General features: G+C 43.3%; 1 protein-coding gene across 1 annotated transcript in view; it reads left to right on the top strand.

The window, feature by feature from the left end:
* Positions 1-378: 378 nt before the first annotated feature.
* LOC106592553 (zinc finger protein 385A) overlaps positions 379-20,428 on the top strand; it is a 322,502-nt gene continuing 302,452 nt past the window's right edge. Inside the window, exon 1 of the mRNA XM_045696335.1 lies at positions 379-660. Coding sequence (XP_045552291.1) covers positions 651-660 — 10 coding nt within the window. The 5' untranslated portion in view covers positions 379-650. The remainder of the gene's footprint in view (positions 661-20,428) is intronic.

Below are 20,428 nucleotides of genomic sequence, written 5' to 3'. Positions count from 1 at the left end.
AGAGAGAGAGAGAGGCCAGCTTGACACCAAGGCATTCCAATGTTCCCGCTGAACAGATATAGCTTATCAGCTGTTTTAGTTGGTGTTGGAGACCATTACATTTTCTGGCTTCTCTGGAGTAGAAGATCCAGATGAAGCCACATTAGCTGCTTCTCATTCTGTAATTGGGTAGTTAGACTTCATTCTGTCATTAGGTAGTAAAACTTTGGCCAGTAGCTCTCCCTCCCTCTTGTTTCTGACGCCCCCCCCCCAACCCCCAGGCTTATCTGAGACAGACAGGCAGCACAACTGCAGCAGCGTTACCCCCCCCCCCCCCTCCTCCTCCTCCTCCTCCTCACATACTGTTAGTCACCTGGTGAGGGCGGACGCAAGGCAAAGCGAGGGACAGACAGACAGCATGTGCAGTGGTAGCAGTGGTAGCAGGTGGTAGCAGCAGCAGTCTCCCCTCACATTTAGTTTTGCTTTTCTGACTTGCCTGCTGGAGAGAGAGAGAGAGAGAGAGAGAGAGCGCGAGAGAGAGAGAGAGAGGGAGAGGAGCGGTGAAAAAAAGAAAACAATTTGGAGCCATTGTCCCTTTGGAGAAAAGGGAGAGACGGGGGAAACGAGGGAGCACTGTTAAACGATAGGAGCAGAGAGAAGGAAAAGCCAGGATGATTTTGGGTGAGTTGTTGTCGTTTTCCTCTGCGTCTTAATCTTTTTGGGGAGGTCAAATGTTTCTGTTGTATCATTATGGATTCATCAAAACTTGATTTTTTTAAATCATAGTCTCATCCACTCAAAGTCTCAACAACGCTCAAGCTTTCTGTCGTAGTATTATTGAAGTGTTATTGAATACCAGCAAAAATGTAGCCTATGGATTATTATGATTATAGTAATAATCAAAACCATCTATTTGCCGTGTCAGACAGATAACAGGAGAGGTCAAAGTGTGTTGTGTTGGAAGCATATCATTAAGATGTGTTTGGTCACATGACATGACCATGCTTCAGCTCTCACCTCTCCTGTCATCTTCTCTCCTATCATGTCCTCTCCTCTTCTGTACTGTCCTCTCCTATCCTGTCCTCTCCTGTCCTGTCCTGTCCTCTCCTATCCTGTCCTCTCCTATCCTCTTCTCTCATATTCTCTCCTGTCCTCTCCTCTTCTCTCTTGTCCTCTCCTGTCCTCTCCTTTCATGTCCTCTCCTGTCCTCTTCTCTCCTATCATGTCCTCTCCTCTTCTCTCCTGTCCTATACTGTCCTCTCCTATCCTGTCCTCTCCTGTCCTCTCCTGTCCTGTCCTCTCCTATCCTGTCCTCTCCTATCCTCTTCTCTCATATTCTCTCCTGTCCTCTCCTCTTCTCTCTTGTCCTCTCCTGTCCTCTCCTTTCATGTCTTCTCCTGTCCTCTCCTCTTCTCTCTTGTCCTGTCCTGTCCTCTCCTATCATGTCCTCTCCTGTCCTCTTCTCTCCTGTCCTGTCCTCTCCTATCCTGTCCTCTACTGTCCTCTTCTATCCTCTTCTCTCCTATCCTGTCCTCTCCTGTCCTCTCCTGTCCTGTCCTGTCCTCTCCTGTCCTCTCCTCTTCTCGCATGTCCTCTCCTATCATGTCCTCTCCTGTCCTCTCTTCTCTCCTGTCCTGTCCTCTCCTGTCCTCGCCTATCCTGTCCTCTCCTTTCCTCTCCTATCCTGTCCTCTCAGGTCCTCTTCTCTCCTGTCCTCTCCTGTCCTCTACTGTCTTGTATGTCCTGCCGAGAGAGTTTGAGGTGAGAGAGAAGTTACACATAACAGACTGTGATAGAGAAATAGACTGTGATAGAGATACAGCTATGCATACTGCAACTATCCGGCACCAACAGTCAAGCACACAAAAACACGCGAGGGTTACATGTGAAGGTTGTTGGGTGTATACATTGTTCCATATGAATGTTAACATTCTCCTTTGGTGCTGTAGGGTTCTTCAAATGATTTAATTTGCTGTTCAACCAAGATACATTATGTGAGAAGAAATCCTATTGTGTATGCATAAGGCTGCGTCATACATACATTTCAGTGTGTGGCAAGATTCACCGACAAGCATTGCAATGCATTTGTAGCAAATGTGCTACACAGAATATACTGTCACTCAGCATGGTCTTGTTTAGTATTCCAGTCTCATAGTCCACATGTTGGTGAGGGGAGACAGAAGCCTTCCTTCCAGTCTCTCTGCTGCTAGTCCGTCTGTACTAACTCTACTGCTGCAGCAGTAGCTGTAGCTCTGCTACTGAAACACTGTAAGTCACCGTGTTTCATAGACTGGGTTTTATGTGTGTGTGTGTGTGTGTGTGGGTGTGTGTTGCAGGTTAACTGTTTGCTAGTGTGAGGAAGAAGCATGTGTCAAAAATATGTATTTTGTTTTGTGTGTTGTGTCGTGAGAGACGCTGTGTGTAAGGTTATGTACTGTATACGTGTCAGTCTTTGTGTGTGTGTGTGTGTGTGTGTGTGTGTGTGTGTGTGTGTGTGTGTGTGTGTGTGTGTGTGTGTATTGCTATGTGCTCTGACTCAGGAGAGGCCACATTATTTAAAACGCATGCCTGGGCTGATTCAAAGGCAGCTAGCTACAGTACTGCTCCCCTCCTCCACTCCTCTTCTCCGCTCCCCCTCCTCTTCTCCACTCCCATCCGCTCCTCTCCTCCGCTCCTCGGCTCCTCTCCTCCACTCCTCTCCTCTGCTCCTATCCCCTGCTCTTATTCTCTGCTCCTCGGCTCCTCTGCTCCTCTCCTCCGCTCCTCTCCTCTGCTCCTATCCCCTGCTCTTATTCTCCGCTCCTCTCCTCCGCTCCTCTCCACCACTCCTCTCCTCAACTCTCCCTCTTCTCCGCTCCCCCTACTCTTCTCCACTCCTCTCCTCCACTCCTCTCCTCTGCTCCTCTTCTCCGCTTCTCTTCTCCGCTCCTCCCCTCTGCTTCTCTCCTCTGCTCCTCCCCTCCGCTCCTCTCCTCTGCTCCTCTCCTCCACTCCTCTGCTCCTCTCCTCCACTCCTCTGCTCCTCTGCTCTCCTCCGCTCCTCTCCTCTGCTCCTCTCCTCCTCTCCTCTGCTCTTCTCCTCTGATCCTCTCCTTCGCTCCTCTCCTCCGCTTCACCGCTCCTCTCCTCCACTCCTCTCCTCAACTCTCCCTCTTCTCCTTTCCCCCTCCTCTTCTCCACTCCCCCTCTCCGCTCCTCTCCTCCGCTCCTCTCCTCTCCTCTGCTCCTCTCCTCCACTCCTCTGCTCTTCTCCTCTGATCCTCTCGTTCGCTCCTCTCCTCCACTCCTCTCCTCCACTCCTCTCCTCAACTCTCCCTCTTCTCCGCTCCCCCTACTCTTCTCCGCTCCTCTCCTTCACTCCTCTCCGCTCCTCTCCTCTGCTCCTCTTCTCCGCTCCGCTCCTCTCCTCTGCTCCTCTTCTCCGCTCCTCCGCTTCTCTTCTCCGCTCCTCCCCTCAGCTTCTCTCCTCTGCTCCTCTCCTCTGCTCCTCTCCTCTGCTCCGCCACTCCTCAGCTTCTCCGTTCCTCCCCTCCGCTTCTCCCCTCCGCTTCTCTCCTCTTCTCCACTCTTCTTCTCTGCTCCCCTTCTCCACTCCTCTTCTCCGCTCCTCCCCTCCGCTTCTCTCCTCTGCTCCTCTCCTCTGCTCCTTTCCTCCACTCCTCTGCTCCTCTTCTCCGCGGCGCTTCTCTCCTCCGCTCCTCTCCTCTGCTCCTCTCCTCTTCTCCTCTCCTCTCCTCAACTCTCCCTCTTCTCCGCTCCCCCTACACTTCTCCACTCCTCTGCTCCTCTCCTCTCCTTCGCTCCTCCGCTCCTCTCCTCTGCTCCTCTTCTCCGCTCCGCTCCTCTTCTCCGCTACTCCCCTCCGCTACTCCCCTCCGCTTCTCTCCTCCGCTTCTCTCTTCTCCTCCACTCCTCTGCTCTTCTCCTCCACTCCTCTGCTCCTCTCCTCTGCTCTTCTCCTCTCCTCCGCACCCTGCCAGGCATGTTTTTCAAGGAGACAGTAATGGTTATAGGGAGTTTTGACGTCTGAGGTGTGTGTGTGTCATCATAATGCGTACTTAGTGTCTGGTGAACATGTTATACCTGACTGGTATGTGTTCTGTCTCTAGCTGTAATGTACCATCTGAGTATTGGTTTATTCTCCTTTCTGAAAGAGGGAATCTTTGTGCGTTTGTGTGTGTGTTTGTAGGCATGCGTGCGTGTCAGATTGTGTGTGAGTGGATCACTAGAAGCCCATCTAAATGAGGTTGAGACATAACATGTGTTAAGAGCATCATTAACCCTCTAACTACAGCTGTCTCACTCCAGACTAATTGCTCTGATCTGTACGTGGAACTTTCTGCTTGATGATGTGACAATTAGTTTTGATTCTCATATAGAAGGATAGAATGGGCTGACTCTACTCATCACCAGTATGTTTCTATTCTATTATATTCAGTTATACTCCATTTTATATTGATCACCTGTATAGTAGTACATTCATTTCATTATTGCCATTAGATTATGAAACATATATCACACTAAAACAAGCTAAATATCTGACAGTGATTAATCATTAATATATAATAGCCTAGTGTGGTAGGTCTATAATAGCTTGCATGCTGTGTATGTGTGAGGTTCTGTGAGGAGATCGGTATGGTGTTGTGTGGTGCAAATGGACCAGATTGAAAGTTTGCGTCCCAAATGACACCCTTTTCTCTACATAGTGGGAGTACGCCGATAGGGCTCTGATCAAAAGTAGTACACTATATGGGGAATAGTGTGCTATTTAGGCTGGGAACAAAAGGCTCTTACAGGGTGATGATACACCTCTGAGATGCTGGGCCTGAAGGGTTTTCATCATGGCCTGTGAAATCTCCACTATCATCATGGATGAGGCTCAACTGGAAAAATAATCAGACTCCATCATTTTGCTGTCGATTGCATCTCAACTGTTTCATTCATTATAATTATTTTTTTTTTACCGTTATTTAACTAGGCAAGTCAGTTATGAACAAATTCTTATTTTCAATGACAGCCTAGGAACAATGGGTTAACTGCCTTGTTCAGGGGCAGAACGACAGATTAGGTCAGAGATTCGATCTTGCAACCTTTCGGGTCCTAGTCCAACGTTCTAACCACTAGGCTACCTGACGCCCAAATGATTGTTTGTCTTGTGTATCTTACAGTTTTGTGTCGAGACACTCAACATTTTCCTGGGTAAAATTCGGCTCTGTTTGATACGGTAGTTTGGCTGTGGAGCATTTTGACATTTCTGTCATTTTAGCGGTGAAAAGGCTAATGTTGTCATTATGACTTTTACCAGTACTACCTCTGCTGCACCGTCTGGTCTTGTGATTTCTCCCTGATATCATGATTCAGATATCACTCTATCTAGCTCTGATAACATATCTGTATGACAGGGTGACACATTTCAGAGGATGGGGGAGGAGAGGATGGGGGGGTGGAGGCGGTTGGGAGGAGGACATTACAACTGCAGTCTATAATAGGTAACATGATCACTGGGCAGCGATCATCCTATTCATTCTGGCTCTAGATCAATTGTGGTCAGATCAGATGCCTCCATCCCCCACTGACTGCACCTGGGGGCCCACTGACTGCACCTGGGGGCCTGAGCCTCCATCCCCCACTGACTGCACCTGGGGGCCTGAGCCTCCATCCCCCACTGACTGCACCTGGGGGCCTGAGACTACTAGTAAGGTTCCGACCTCATAAACAACAGTATTGTTTGATAGGCCTTGTTCAACACTCTTACCATTTAGAATGGTTTGAGGGTTCTCCGATGGGTGAAAAGGTTCTAACTAGGTTTCCTGGACTGTGATCCAGTCTGTGGTTCAGAAAGATGCAGGATACTGCATTATATTTGGGCAGATTTAGCTTCTAGTCGGTAGTACAGCATCTTCTCTGTCTGTGTGTCTGGTGGAGTCAGTGCCATGCTTCAGCTCAAGGATGTTCACTGTGCTGCATGGCTTTTGTTAGTGTATCTGTCTCTTTGTCTTTGTGTTAGTGAGTTCATTCCAGACCCATCTGTCTTCATAACACATCAGTCTCACAGACCGACCAGTCACTACCTAGTAATACTCTCTCTCTCTCTCTCTTCCTCCCTCTCGCTCTCTCTCCCTCTCGCTCTTCCTCACTCTCTCTCTCTCCCTCCTTTCTTTCTTTCTGTCTTTCTTGCGCTCACTCTCTCTCTACATCTTTCTCTCTCTCTCTCTCTCTCCCCCTCTCTCACCTGGCTGTCAGTCAGAGAAGTGTTTGTTTTCTCAGCTCATTTCTCTATGGCTGTCCTGTTGACACATACCCACACTGCTGTATATCTCTCTGGTGTCACGTCACAACAATAAGGGAAATCTGAATTCCGATATCCAGAGCAGAGTTTATTTCTTGAAGCTTTTGTCAAACTGTGTCATAACCTTCCATAATCCATGAACACCTTGAAGGGCTTGTCTGTTGCGCTGCTACCTCAGCTAAATCATTTAGTCAGGACCCAGTTGTAAGTCTCTCTACTAAAGTGGCTGTTCTTTTTTCTTCAACAAAGACTCAAAACACTGCTATAAGGATATGCTATTGGAAACTTGGTGGCCATGGGCCCTGTGTTATGTGATTACGATTGATCCTCTGAGGCCTCCGTAGTTCATGTCATGTTGAGAACGGCAAATAAAGCAGATTTGATAATACTTGATGGTCAGTCATCAGTCACTCATTTCAACTGCCTAACGGGGGCACCAGGCAGAACACTGGCTCTCTATGACTGACTGTTCTGGTTTATCGTATAACATTCTATTACAATGATATTGGCTAAATTAGTCTCTTCTTTTCAATGGGTTGAATCCTTAATAATTGTGAATCTGTTATGTTATTGCAAGTGTTATTGCAAGTGAACCTCCCTCCCCTCCTCTCTGTCAGCGGCTGTGCTCCCCTTGAGAATATGGGTTCACTTCATGATCATTAGAAAACATATCTCTAACCTATGGGTGCATCATCTCTGAATGATGATACTGTGCGATAGGTGTATCGCGCACGTGTGTGTGTGTGTGTGTGTGTGCGTCAACCCCTGCAGCCTGTCCCAGTGAATGCACTTATGTGAGCCACCATAAGAACAGACAGGTGCAGCTACGTTATGCTTCACAGAACACTATTACACTGATGGTACAGAAGAACAGACAGGTGCAGCTTCGCTATGCTTTCACAGAACACTATTACACTGATGATACAGAAGAACAGGCAGGTGCAGCTTCGCTATGCTTCACAGAACACTATTACACTGATGGTACAGAAGAACAGGCAGGTGCAGCTTCGCTATGCTTCACAGAACACTATTACACTGATGGTACAGAAGAACAGGCAGGTGCAGCTACGCTATGCTTCACAGAACACTATTACACTGATGGTACAGAAGAACAGACAGGTGCAGCTTCGCTATGCTTCACAGAACACTATTACACTGATGGTACAGAAGAACAGGCAGGTGCAGCTTCGCTATGCTTCACAGAACACTATTACACTGATGGTACAGAAGAACAGGCAGGTGCAGCTTCGCTATGCTTCACAGAACACTATTACACTGATGGTACAGAAGAACAGGCAGGTGCAGCTTCGCTATGCTTCACAGAACACTATTACACTGATGGTACAGAAGAACAGGCAGGTGCAGCTACGCTATGCTTCACAGAACACTATTACACTGATGGTACAGAAGAACAGGCAGGTGCAGCTTCGCTATGCTTCACAGAACACTATTACACTGATGATACAGAAGAACAGGCAGGTGCAGCTTCGCTATGCTTCACAGAACACTATTACACTGATGGTACAGAAGAACAGGCAGGTGCAGCTTCGCTATGCTTCACAGAACACTATTACACTGATGGTACAGAAGAACAGGCAGGTGCAGCTACGCTATGCTTCACAGAACACTATTACACTGATGGTACAGAAGAACAGGCAGGTGCAGCTTCGCTATGCTTCACAGAACACTATTACACTGATGGTACAGAAGAACAGGCAGGTGCAGCTTCGCTATGCTTCACAGAACACTATTACACTGATGGTACAGAAGAACAGGCAGGTGCAGCTACGTTATGCTTCACAGAACACTATTACACTGATGGTACAGAAGAACAGGCAGGTGCAGCTACGCTATGCTTCACAGAACACTATTACACTGATGGTACAGAAGAACAGGCAGGTGCAGCTACGCTATGCTTCACAGAACACTATTACACTGATGGTACAGAAGAACAGGCAGGTGCAGCTTCGCTATGCTTCACAGAACACTATTACACTGATGGTACAGAAGAACAGGCAGGTGCAGCTTCGCTATGCTTCACAGAACACTATTACACTGATGGTACAGAAGAACAGGCAGGTGCAGCTTCGCTATGCTTCACAGAACACTATTACACTGATGGTACAGAAGAACAGGCAGGTGCAGCTACGCTATGCTTCACAGAACACTATTACACTGATGGTACAGAAGAACAGGCAGGTGCAGCTTCGCTATGCGTCACAGAACACTATTACACTGATGGTACAGAAGAACAGGCAGGTGCAGCTTCGCTATGCTTCACAGAACACTATTACACTGATGGTACAGAAGAACAGGCAGGTGCAGCTACGCTATGCTTCACAGAACACTATTACACTGATGGTACAGAAGAACAGGCAGGTGCAGCTACGCTATGCTTCACAGAACACTATTACACTGATGGTACAGAAGAACAGGCAGGTGCAGCTTCGCTATGCTTCACAGAACACTATTACACTGATGGTACAGAAGAACAGGCAGGTGCAGCTACGCTATGCTTCACAGAACACTATTACACTGATGGTACAGAAGAACAGGCAGGTGCAGCTTCGCTATGCTTCACAGAACACTATTACACTGATGGTACAGAAGAACAGGCAGGTGCAGCTTCGCTATGCTTCACAGAACACTATTACACTGATGGTACAGAAGAACAGGCAGGTGCAGCTTCGCTATGCTTCACAGAACACTATTACACTGATGGTACAGAAGAACAGGCAGGTGCAGCTACGCTATGCTTCACAGAACACTATTACACTGATGGTACAGAAGAACAGGCAGGTGCAGCTTCGCTATGCTTCACAGAACACTATTACACTGATGGTACAGAAGAACAGGCAGGTGCAGCTTCGCTATGCTTCACAGAACACTATTACACTGATGGTACAGAAGAACAGGCAGGTGCAGCTACGTTATGCTTCACAGAACACTATTACACTGATGGTACAGAAGAACAGACAGGTGCAGCTTCGCTATGCTTCACAGAACACTATTACACTGATGGTACAGAAGAACAGGCAGGTGCAGCTTCGCTATGCTTCACAGAACACTATTACACTGATGGTACAGAAGAACAGGCAGGTGCAGCTTCGCTATGCTTCACAGAACACTATTACACTGATGGTACAGAAGAACAGACAGGTGCAGCTTCGCCATGCTTCACAGAACACTATTACACTGATGGTACAGAAGAACAGGCAGGTGCAGCTTCGCTATGCTTCACAGAACACTATTACACTGATGGTACAGAAGAACAGGCAGGTGCAGCTTCGCTATGCTTCACAGAACACTATTACACTGATGGTACAGAAGAACAGGCAGGTGCAGCTACGCTATGCTTCACAGAACACTATTACACTGATGGTACAGAAGAACAGGCAGGTGCAGCTACGTTATGCTTCACAGAACACTATTACACTGATGGTACAGAAGAACAGGCAGGTGGCAGCCATTACACAGGCTGTGTGTGTGGTTGTGTGTGCAGTCCTCATGTTGACTCTGAGCTGTATCAGACGGCATTGCTTCTGTTTGTGTTTGTACACATAGGCATCAATATTGATATCCCAATGCAATGATCAGGAGCCAGAATCCAAGAGACCAGAGAGGATACCATAATAAACATGTCTTTGTTGTTGAATATCCTGGCATCAGTGTTGATACAGATAGCATTCCAAATGGCCCACTATTGTAATATAAAGGGCCCATAGGGCTCTGGTTGGTAGTGCACTCCATAAGGAATACGCGTGCCATTTGGGACAGATCCCTAGATAATATTCTTCTGATGAAACACGACTTGTTTCATTCCATTAGCACTAGGTACTTCAGTCAACACTGGGAACTAAGATATAACACTGAGAAGGAGGATATAACACTAAGAACTAGGACAAAACACTGATAACACTGGTAACTAGGATATAACACTGAGAAATAGGTTATAACACTGGGAACTAGGATATAACACTGGGAACTAGGATATAACACTGGGAACTAGGATATAACACTGGGAACTAGGATACAACACTGGGAACTAGGATACAACACTGAGAACTAGGATACAACACTGAGAACTAGGATACAACACTGATAACTAGGATACAACACTGATAACACTGGGAACTATGATATAACACTGATAACACTGGGAACTAGGATATAACACTGGGAACTAGGATATAACGCTGATAACTAGGATATAACACTGGAAACTAGGATATAACACTGGAAACTAGGATATAACACCGATAACTAGGATATAACACCGATAACACTGGGAACTAGGATATAACACTGATAAAACTGAGAATTAGGATATAACACTAAGAACTAGGATGTAACACTGGGAAGTAGGATTTAACACTGAGAACTAGGATATAACACTGATAACACTGAGAACTAGGATTTAACACTGATAACTAGGATATAAGACTGGGAACCCGGATACAACACTGGGAACGAGGATATAACACTGATAACACTGGGAACTAGGATTTAACACTGATAACTAGGATATAACACTGATAAAACTGAGAATTAGGATAAAACACTAAGAACTAGGATATAACACTGGGAACTAGGATATAAGACTGAACACTGGGAACTAGGATATAACACTGGGAACTAGGATATAACACTGGGAACTAGGATAAAACACTGGGAACTAGGATATAACACTGAGAACTACGATATAACACTGAGAACACTGGGAATTGGGATATAACACTAATAACACTGGGAACTAGGATATAACACTGGGAACTAGGATATAACACTGATAACACTGAGAACTAGGATATAATACTGATAACGAGGATATAAGACTGGGAACCAGGATATAACACTGATAACACTGAGAACTAGGATATAACACTGATAACACTGAGAACTAGGAAATAACACTGGGAACTAGGATATGACACTGGGAACTAGAATATGACACTGGGAACTAGAATATGACACTGGGAACTAGAATATGACACTGGGAACTAGAATATAACACTGGGAACTAGAATATGACACTGGGAACTAGAATATAACACTGGGAACTAGAATATGACACTGGGAACTAGAATATGACACTGGTAACTAGAATATGACACTGGGAACTAGAATATGACACTGGGAACTAGAATATGACACTGGGAACTAGAATATGACACTGAGAACTAGAATATGACACTGATAAAACTGAGAATTAGGATAAAACACTAAGAACTAGGATATAACACTGGGAACTAGGATATAAGACTGAACACTGGGAACTAGGATATAAAACTGAGAACTAGGATATAACACTGGGAACTAGGATATAACACTGGGAACTAGGATAAAACACTGGGAACTAGGATATAACACTGAGAACTACGATATAACACTGAGAACACTGGGAATTGGGATATAACACTAATAACACTGGGAACTAGGATATAACACTGGGAACTAGGATATAACACTGATAACACTGAGAACTAGGATATAATACTGATAACGAGGATATAAGACTGGGAACCAGGATATAACACTGATAACACTGAGAACTAGGATATAACACTGATAACACTGAGAACTAGGAAATAACACTGGGAACTAGGATATGACACTGGGAACTAGAATATGACACTGTGAACTAGAATATGACACTGGGAACTAGAATATGACACTGGGAACTAGAATATAACACTGGGAACTAGAATATGACACTGGGAACTAGAATATAACACTGGGAACTAGAATATGACACTGGGAACTAGAATATGACACTGGGAACTAGAATATGACACTGGGAACTAGAATATGACACTGGGAACTAGAATATGACACTGGGAACTAGAATATGACACTGAGAACTAGAATATGACACTGAGAACTAGAATATGACACTGGGAACTAGAATATGACACTGGGAACTAGAATATGACACTGGGAACTAGAATATGACACTGGGAACTAGAATAGCATTGGGAACGAGAATTGGGAACTAGAATATGACACTGGGAACTAGAATATGACACTGGGAACTAGAATATGACACTGGGAACTAGAATATGACACTGGGAACTAGAATATGACACTGAGAACTAGAATATGACACTGAGAACTAGAATATGACACTGGGAACTAGAATATGACACTGAGAACTAGGATGGATCATGGTCATGGCCATGGATCATCACTAGAGGCTTAGTGCCATGGATCATCTCTACAGGCGTCGGACCATCGATTATCACTGGAGGCTTTGTACGAGGAGCAGGAACCGGTCTCACCGGACTGGGGAGACGCACTGAGGACCGAGTGCTCAAAGCAGGCACGGGCCGTACTGGGTTATGGATGCGCACTGGAGGGAGAGTGTGAAGAACAGGCACAGGACGTACTGGATTCTGGAGGCGCACTGGAGGGAGAGTGCGAGGAGCAGGCACAGGACGTACTGTGCTATGGAGGCGCACTGGAGAGAGAGTGCGAGAGGCGGCCACATGCTTACCACAAAAAGCACGGGGAATTGGCTCAGGTCCCAGTCCTGGCCCAGCCAAACATTTTTTGGGGGCTGCCTCTCATTCTTCCCTGGAAGGCTCCGATATCACTCAATTACCTGGCCCCAAGTCCAGTCTCTCCTCTCAATCCACTCCTGATGTGACCAGGTGTCCATTTCTGCCCGGGCACGTCGCTTGATCCAATCATGGTGGGTAGTTCTGTAACGCGTGTCGTATAAAGGGGACCAAGGCGCAGCGTGTGAAGTGCTCATATTTACTTTTAATGAATATACTTTAACAAAACAACAAAACGACCGAAAACAGTTCCGTCAGGTGAAATACACTAAACAGAAAACAACTACCCACTAAACCCAAGAAGAAAAACCCCTACTTAAATATGATCTCTAATCAGAGGCAACGAGGATCAGCTGCCTCCAATTAGAGATCAACCCAAACAACCCCAACATAGAAATAGAAAAACTAGAACTTAAACATAGAAATAGAAAACACAGAACAACCCAAAAACACCTCCTGTCACGCCCTGACCTACTCTACTATAGAAAATGACATCTTACTAGGGTCAGGACGTGACAGATATGACACTGGGAACTAGGATATCACACTGGGAACTAGGATATAACACTGAGAACTAGGACATAACACTGAGAACTAAGATATAACACTGAGAACTAGGATATAACACTGAGAACTAGGATATAACACTGAGAACTAGGATATAACACTGAGAACTAGGATATAACACCGATAACATTGGGAACTAGGATAAAAGACTGGTAACTAGGATATAACACTAAGAACTAGGATTAAACACTGGGAACTAGGATATAACACTGGGAACTAGGGTATAACACTGTGAACTAGAATATAAGACTGGGTACTAGGATATAACACTGCTAACAATGGGAACAAGGATATGAACACTGGGAACTAGGATACAACACTGATAACACTGGGAACTAAGATATAACACCGAAAACACTGGGAACTAGGACATAACACTGATAACACTGAGAACTAGGATATATTAATGGGAACTAGGATATAACACTGACAACACTGTGAACTAGGATATAACACTGGGAACTAGGATATAACACTGGGAACTAGGATATAACACTGGGAACTAGGATATAACACTGGGAACTAGGATATAACACTGGGAACTAGGATATAACACTGGGAACCAGGATATAACACTGGGAACCAGGATATAACACTGGGACCAGGATATAACACTGGGAACTAGGATATAACACTGGGAACTTGGATATATCACTGGGAACTAGGATATAACACTGATAACAATGAGAACTAAGATTTAACACTGATAACTAGTTAATAACACTGGGAACTAGGATATAATGCTGATAAAACTGAGAATTAGGATATAACACTGAGAACTAGGATATAACACTGGGATCTAGGATATAACACTGGGAACTAGGATATAACACTGGGAACTAGGATATAACACCGATAACACTGGGAACTAGGATATAACACTGATAACACTGAGTACTAGGATATAACACTGGGAACTAGGATATAACACTGGGAACCAGTATATAACACTGGGAACTAGGATATAACACTGGGAACTAGGATATAACACTGAGAACTAGGATATAACAATGAGAACTAGGATATAACAAGGAGAACTAGGATATAACACCGATAACACTGGGAACTAGGATATAAGACTGGGAACTAGGATATAACACAGAGAAATAGGATATAACACTGGGAACTAGGATATAACACTGGGAACTAGGATAAAGCACTGGGAACAAGGATATACAACTGTGAACTAGGATATAACACCGATAACACTGGGAACTAGGATATAAGACTGGGAACTAGGATATAACACAGAGAAATAGGATATAACACTGGGAACTAGGATATAACACTGGGAACTAGGATAAAGCACTGGGAACAAGGATATACAACTGTGAACTAGGATATAACACTGATAACACTGGGAACTAGGATATACCACTGGGAACTAGGATATAACACTGATAACAATGAGTACTAGGATTTAACACTGAGAACCACGATATAACACAGGGAAATAGGATATAACACTGGGAACCAGGATATTACACTGGGAACTAGGATATAACACTGGGAACTTGGATATATCACTGGGAACTAGGATATAACACTGATAACAATGAGAACTAAGATTTAACACTGATAACTAGTTAATAACACTGGGAACTAGGATATAATGCTGATAAAACTGAGAATTAGGATATAACACTGAGAACTAGGATATAACACTGGGATCTAGGATATAACACTGGGAACTAGGATATAACACTGGGAACTAGGATATAACACCGATAACACTGGGAACTAGGATATAACACTGATAACACTGAGTACTAGGATATAACACTGGGAACTAGGATATAACACTGGGAACCAGTATATAACACTGGGAACTAGGATATAACACTGGGAACTAGGATATAACACTGAGAACTAGGATATAACAATGAGAACTAGGATATAACAAGGAGAACTAGGATATAACACCGATAACACTGGGAACTAGGATATAAGACTGGGAACTAGGATATAACACAGAGAAATAGGATATAACACTGGGAACTAGGATATAACACTGGGAACTAGGATAAAGCACTGGGAACAAGGATATACAACTGTGAACTAGGATATAACACCGATAACACTGGGAACTAGGATATAAGACTGGGAACTAGGATATAACACAGAGAAATAGGATATAATACTGGGAACTAGGATATAACACTGGGAACTAGGATAAAGCACTGGGAACAAGGATATACAACTGTGAACTAGGATATAACACTGATAACACTGGGAACTAGGATATACCACTGGGAACTAGGATATAACACTGATAACAATGAGTACTAGGATTTAACACTGAGAACGACGATATAACACAGAGAAATAGGATATAACACTGGGAACTAGGATATTACACTGGGAACTAAGATATAACACTGGTTACTAGGATATAACACTGGGTACTAGGATATAACACTGACAATGGGAACTAGGATGTAACACTTGGAAATAGGATATTAGACTGGGAACTAGGATATAACACTGAGAACGACGATATTACACTGAGAAATAGGATATAACACTGGGAACTAGGATTTAACACCGGGAACAATTATAAAACACTGGGTACTAGGATATTACACTGATAACACTGGGAACTAGGATATACCACTGGGAACTAGGATATAACACTGATAACAATGAGAACTAGGAAATAACACTGTGTCGTGTCTTTGGCTATGCCGGATTAAGTGATATGACATGCTATTCTATAAAATCCTTTCTCTGTAATTAATATTACCTGATTGAGCTAATCTTTTAAATCTAATTAACTAGAATGTCGGGGCACCACGAAAGAATGTTTATAGAGCTGTTATCTTCCGAATAAACTCTTAAAGACCTAGTAATATTTTACATCAATAGCAGTCCACATTAATCGTCACCTTATTTTCAGTCTCATATGAAAGTTGTAAATTCTTGGTTATCTTCACGAACCCTGGCTAACAAGTTGAATCAGCAATACAAAATTGGGTTTAATTATTTATTTATTAACTACCTAACTAATCACACAGAATTACATATACACAGAATACAAATTATGTCATACAGAAAACGTCCCTGGTGGACGGAACCTGTATGAGGCTTGCTACACAAAGAAAGGGGGTTGGGCTTGAATGAAAGAGCGGGAAGACTGAGGAACAAAGACTGCAGCTATGCTATCGTAAATACAGTATCTTATGCATTCTAAATTACCGCCCATTTGGAAAAGGAAAATGCAATAAATATTTACTCTGAGCTGCGCTTCAGTAGGTTGGTCGTAGATGTTGGCCGTGTTGGCCAACAGAGATCTTCCTGTCCTCGGAAGAATGAATCTGTTGGTAAATTGGATGCGTTGTAGTATCTTGGTTGTATGTTAGACTGGATACGTCGTCCGTCCTTTCCTAGCCCACTTTTACAGCGGCCGCTGCTAACTCAACGGCTAGGTATCACTTCTGTAGTGAATAAGAGTTCAAAGTTCATACCATTCACAACCAAAGCTCACGCTGAGGTTGGCTTAGTTCTGTAGTTATAATCTGAATCCTTCTGACATAGGACCGTCGCCCTAATGTACCCGGAACAGGCTGGTTACATTTTCGTCACTGGCTTATATAGTGGAGAGGGGAGAAGGGTGTGTTTCATCGTTTATAACCCCTGTCTCTTCACAGGGGTGGGCCACTGATCAAGCAGGGCACTTTCCTTATGTGTTATCAGTATAACACTAAGAACTAGCATGAATATACTGGGAACTAGGATATAACACTGGGAACTAGGACATAACACTGGGAACTAGGATATAACACTGAGAATTAGGATATAACACTGAGAACTAGGATATAACACCGATAACAGTGGGACCTAGGATAAAAGACTGGGAACTAGGATATAACACTGAGAACGAGGATATAACACTGAGAACGATGATATAACACTGAGAACACAGGGAATAAGGATATAACACTGAAAACTAGTATACAACACTGAGAACTAGGATAAAACACTGATAACACTGGGAATTAGGATATAACACTGATAACAATGAGAACTAAGATTTAACACTGATAACTAGTTAATAACACTGGGAACTAGGATATAATGCTGATAAAACTGAGAATTAGGATATAACACTGAGAACTAGGATATAACACTGGGATCTAGGATATAACACTGGGAACTAGGATATAACACTGGGAACTAGGATATAACACCGATAACACTGGGAACTAGGATATAACACTGATAACACTGAGTACTAGGATATAACACTGGGAACTAGGATATAACACTGGGAACCAGTATATAACACTGGGAACTAGGATATAACACTGGGAACTAGGATATAACACTGAGAACTAGGATATAACAATGAGAACTAGGATATAACAAGGAGAACTAGGATATAACACCGATAACACTGGGAACTAGGATATAAGACTGGGAACTAGGATATAACACAGAGAAATAGGATATAACACTGGGAACTAGGATATAACACTGGGAACTAGGATAAAGCACTGGGAACAAGGATATACAACTGTGAACTAGGATATAACACCGATAACACTGGGAACTAGGATATAAGACTGGGAACTAGGATATAACACAGAGAAATAGGATATAACACTGGGAACTAGGATATAACACTGGGAACTAGGATAAAGCACTGGGAACAAGGATATACAACTGTGAACTAGGATATAACACTGATAACACTGGGAACTAGGATATACCACTGGGAACTAGGATATAACACTGATAACAATGAGTACTAGGATTTAACACTGAGAAACGACGATATAACACAGAGAAATAGGATATAACACTGGGAACTAGGATATTACACTGGGAACTAGGATATAACACTGGGAACTTGGATATATCACTGGGAACTAGGATATAACACTGATAACAATGAGAACTAAGATTTAACACTGATAACTAGTTAATAACACTGGGAACTAGGATATAATGCTGATAAAACTGAGAATTAGGATATAACACTGAGAACTAGGATATAACACTGGGATCTAGGATATAACACTGGGAACTAGGATATAACACTGGGAACTAGGATATAACACCGATAACACTGGGAACTAGGATATAACACTGATAACACTGAGTACTAGGATATAACACTGGGAACTAGGATATAACACTGGGAACCAGTATATAACACTGGGAACTAGGATATAACACTGGGAACTAGGATATAACACTGAGAACTAGGATATAACAATGAGAACTAGGATATAACAAGGAGAACTAGGATATAACACCGATAACACTGGGAACTAGGATATAAGACTGGGAACTAGGATATAACACAGAGAAATAGGATATAACACTGGGAACTAGGATATAACACTGGGAACTAGGATAAAGCACTGGGAACAAGGATATACAACTGTGAACTAGGATATAACACCGATAACACTGGGAACTAGGATATAAGACTGGGAACTAGGATATAACACAGAGAAATAGGATATAATACTGGGAACTAGGATATAACACTGGGAACTAGGATAAAGCACTGGGAACAAGGATATACAACTCTGAACTAGGATATAACACTGATAAAACTGGGAACTAGGATATACCACTGGGAACTAGGATATAACACTGATAACAATGAGTACTAGGATTTAACACTGAGAACGACGATATAACACAGAGAAATAGGATATAACACTGGGAACTAGGATATTACACTGGGAACTAAGATATAACACTGGTTACTAGGATATAACACAGGGTACTAGGATATAACACTGACAATGGGAACTAGGATGTAACACTTGGAAATAGGATATTAGACTGGGAACTAGGATATAACACTGAGAACGACGATATTACACTGAGAAATAGGATATAACACTGGGAACTAGGATTTAACACCGGGAACAATTATAAAACACTGGGTACTAGGATATTACACTGATAACACTGGGAACTAGGATATACCACTGGGAACTAGGATATAACACTGATAACAATGAGAACTAGGAAATAACACTGTGTCGTGTCTTTGGCTATGCCGGATTAAGTGATATGACATGCTATTCTATAAAATCCTTTCTCTGTAATTAATATTACCTGATTGAGCTAATCTTTTAAATCTAATTAACTAGAATGTCGGGGCACCACGAAAGAATGTTTATAGAGCTGTTATCTTCCGAATAAACTCTTAAAGACCTAGTAATATTTTACATCAATAGCAGTCCACATTAATCGTCACCTTATTTTCAGTCTCATATGAAAGTTGTAAATTCTTGGTTATCTTCACGAACCCTGGCTAACAAGTTGAATCAGCAATACAAAATTGGGTTTAATTATTTATTTATTAACTACCTAACTAATCACACAGAATTACATATACACAGAATACAAATTATGTCATACAGAAAACGTCCCTGGTGGACGGAACCTGTATGAGGCTTGCTACACAAAGAAAGGGGGTTGGGCTTGAATGAAAGAGCGGGAAGACTGAGGAACAAAGACTGCAGCTATGCTATCGTAAATACAGTATCTTATGCATTCTAAATTACCGCCCATTTGGAAAAGGAAAATGCAATAAATATTTACTCTGAGCTGCGCTTCAGTAGGTTGGTCGTAGATGTTGGCCGTGTTGGCCAACAGAGATCTTCCTGTCCTCGGAAGAATGAATCTGTTGGTAAATTGGATGCGTTGTAGTATCTTGGTTGTGTGTTAGACTGGATACGTCGTCCGTCCTTTCCTAGCCCACTTTTACAGCGGCCGCTGCTAACTCAACGGCTAGGTATCACTTCTGTAGTGAATAAGAGTTCAAAGTTCATACCATTCACAACCAAAGCTCACGCTGAGGTTGGCTTAGTTCTGTAGTTATAATCTGAATCCTTCTGACATAGGACCGTCGCCCTAATGTACCCGGAACAGGCTGGTTACATTTTCGTCACTGGCTTATATAGTGGAGAGGGGAGAAGGGTGTGTTTCATCGTTTATAACCCCTGTCTCTTCACAGGGGTGGGCCACTGATCAAGCAGGGCACTTTCCTTATGTGTTATCAGTATAACAC

This window comes from Salmo salar, chromosome ssa15 (genome assembly GCF_905237065.1).
Source record: "Salmo salar chromosome ssa15, Ssal_v3.1, whole genome shotgun sequence".
NCBI lineage: Eukaryota > Metazoa > Chordata > Actinopteri > Salmoniformes > Salmonidae > Salmo > Salmo salar.
This window is presented reverse-complemented; position numbering and strand designations above follow the sequence as displayed.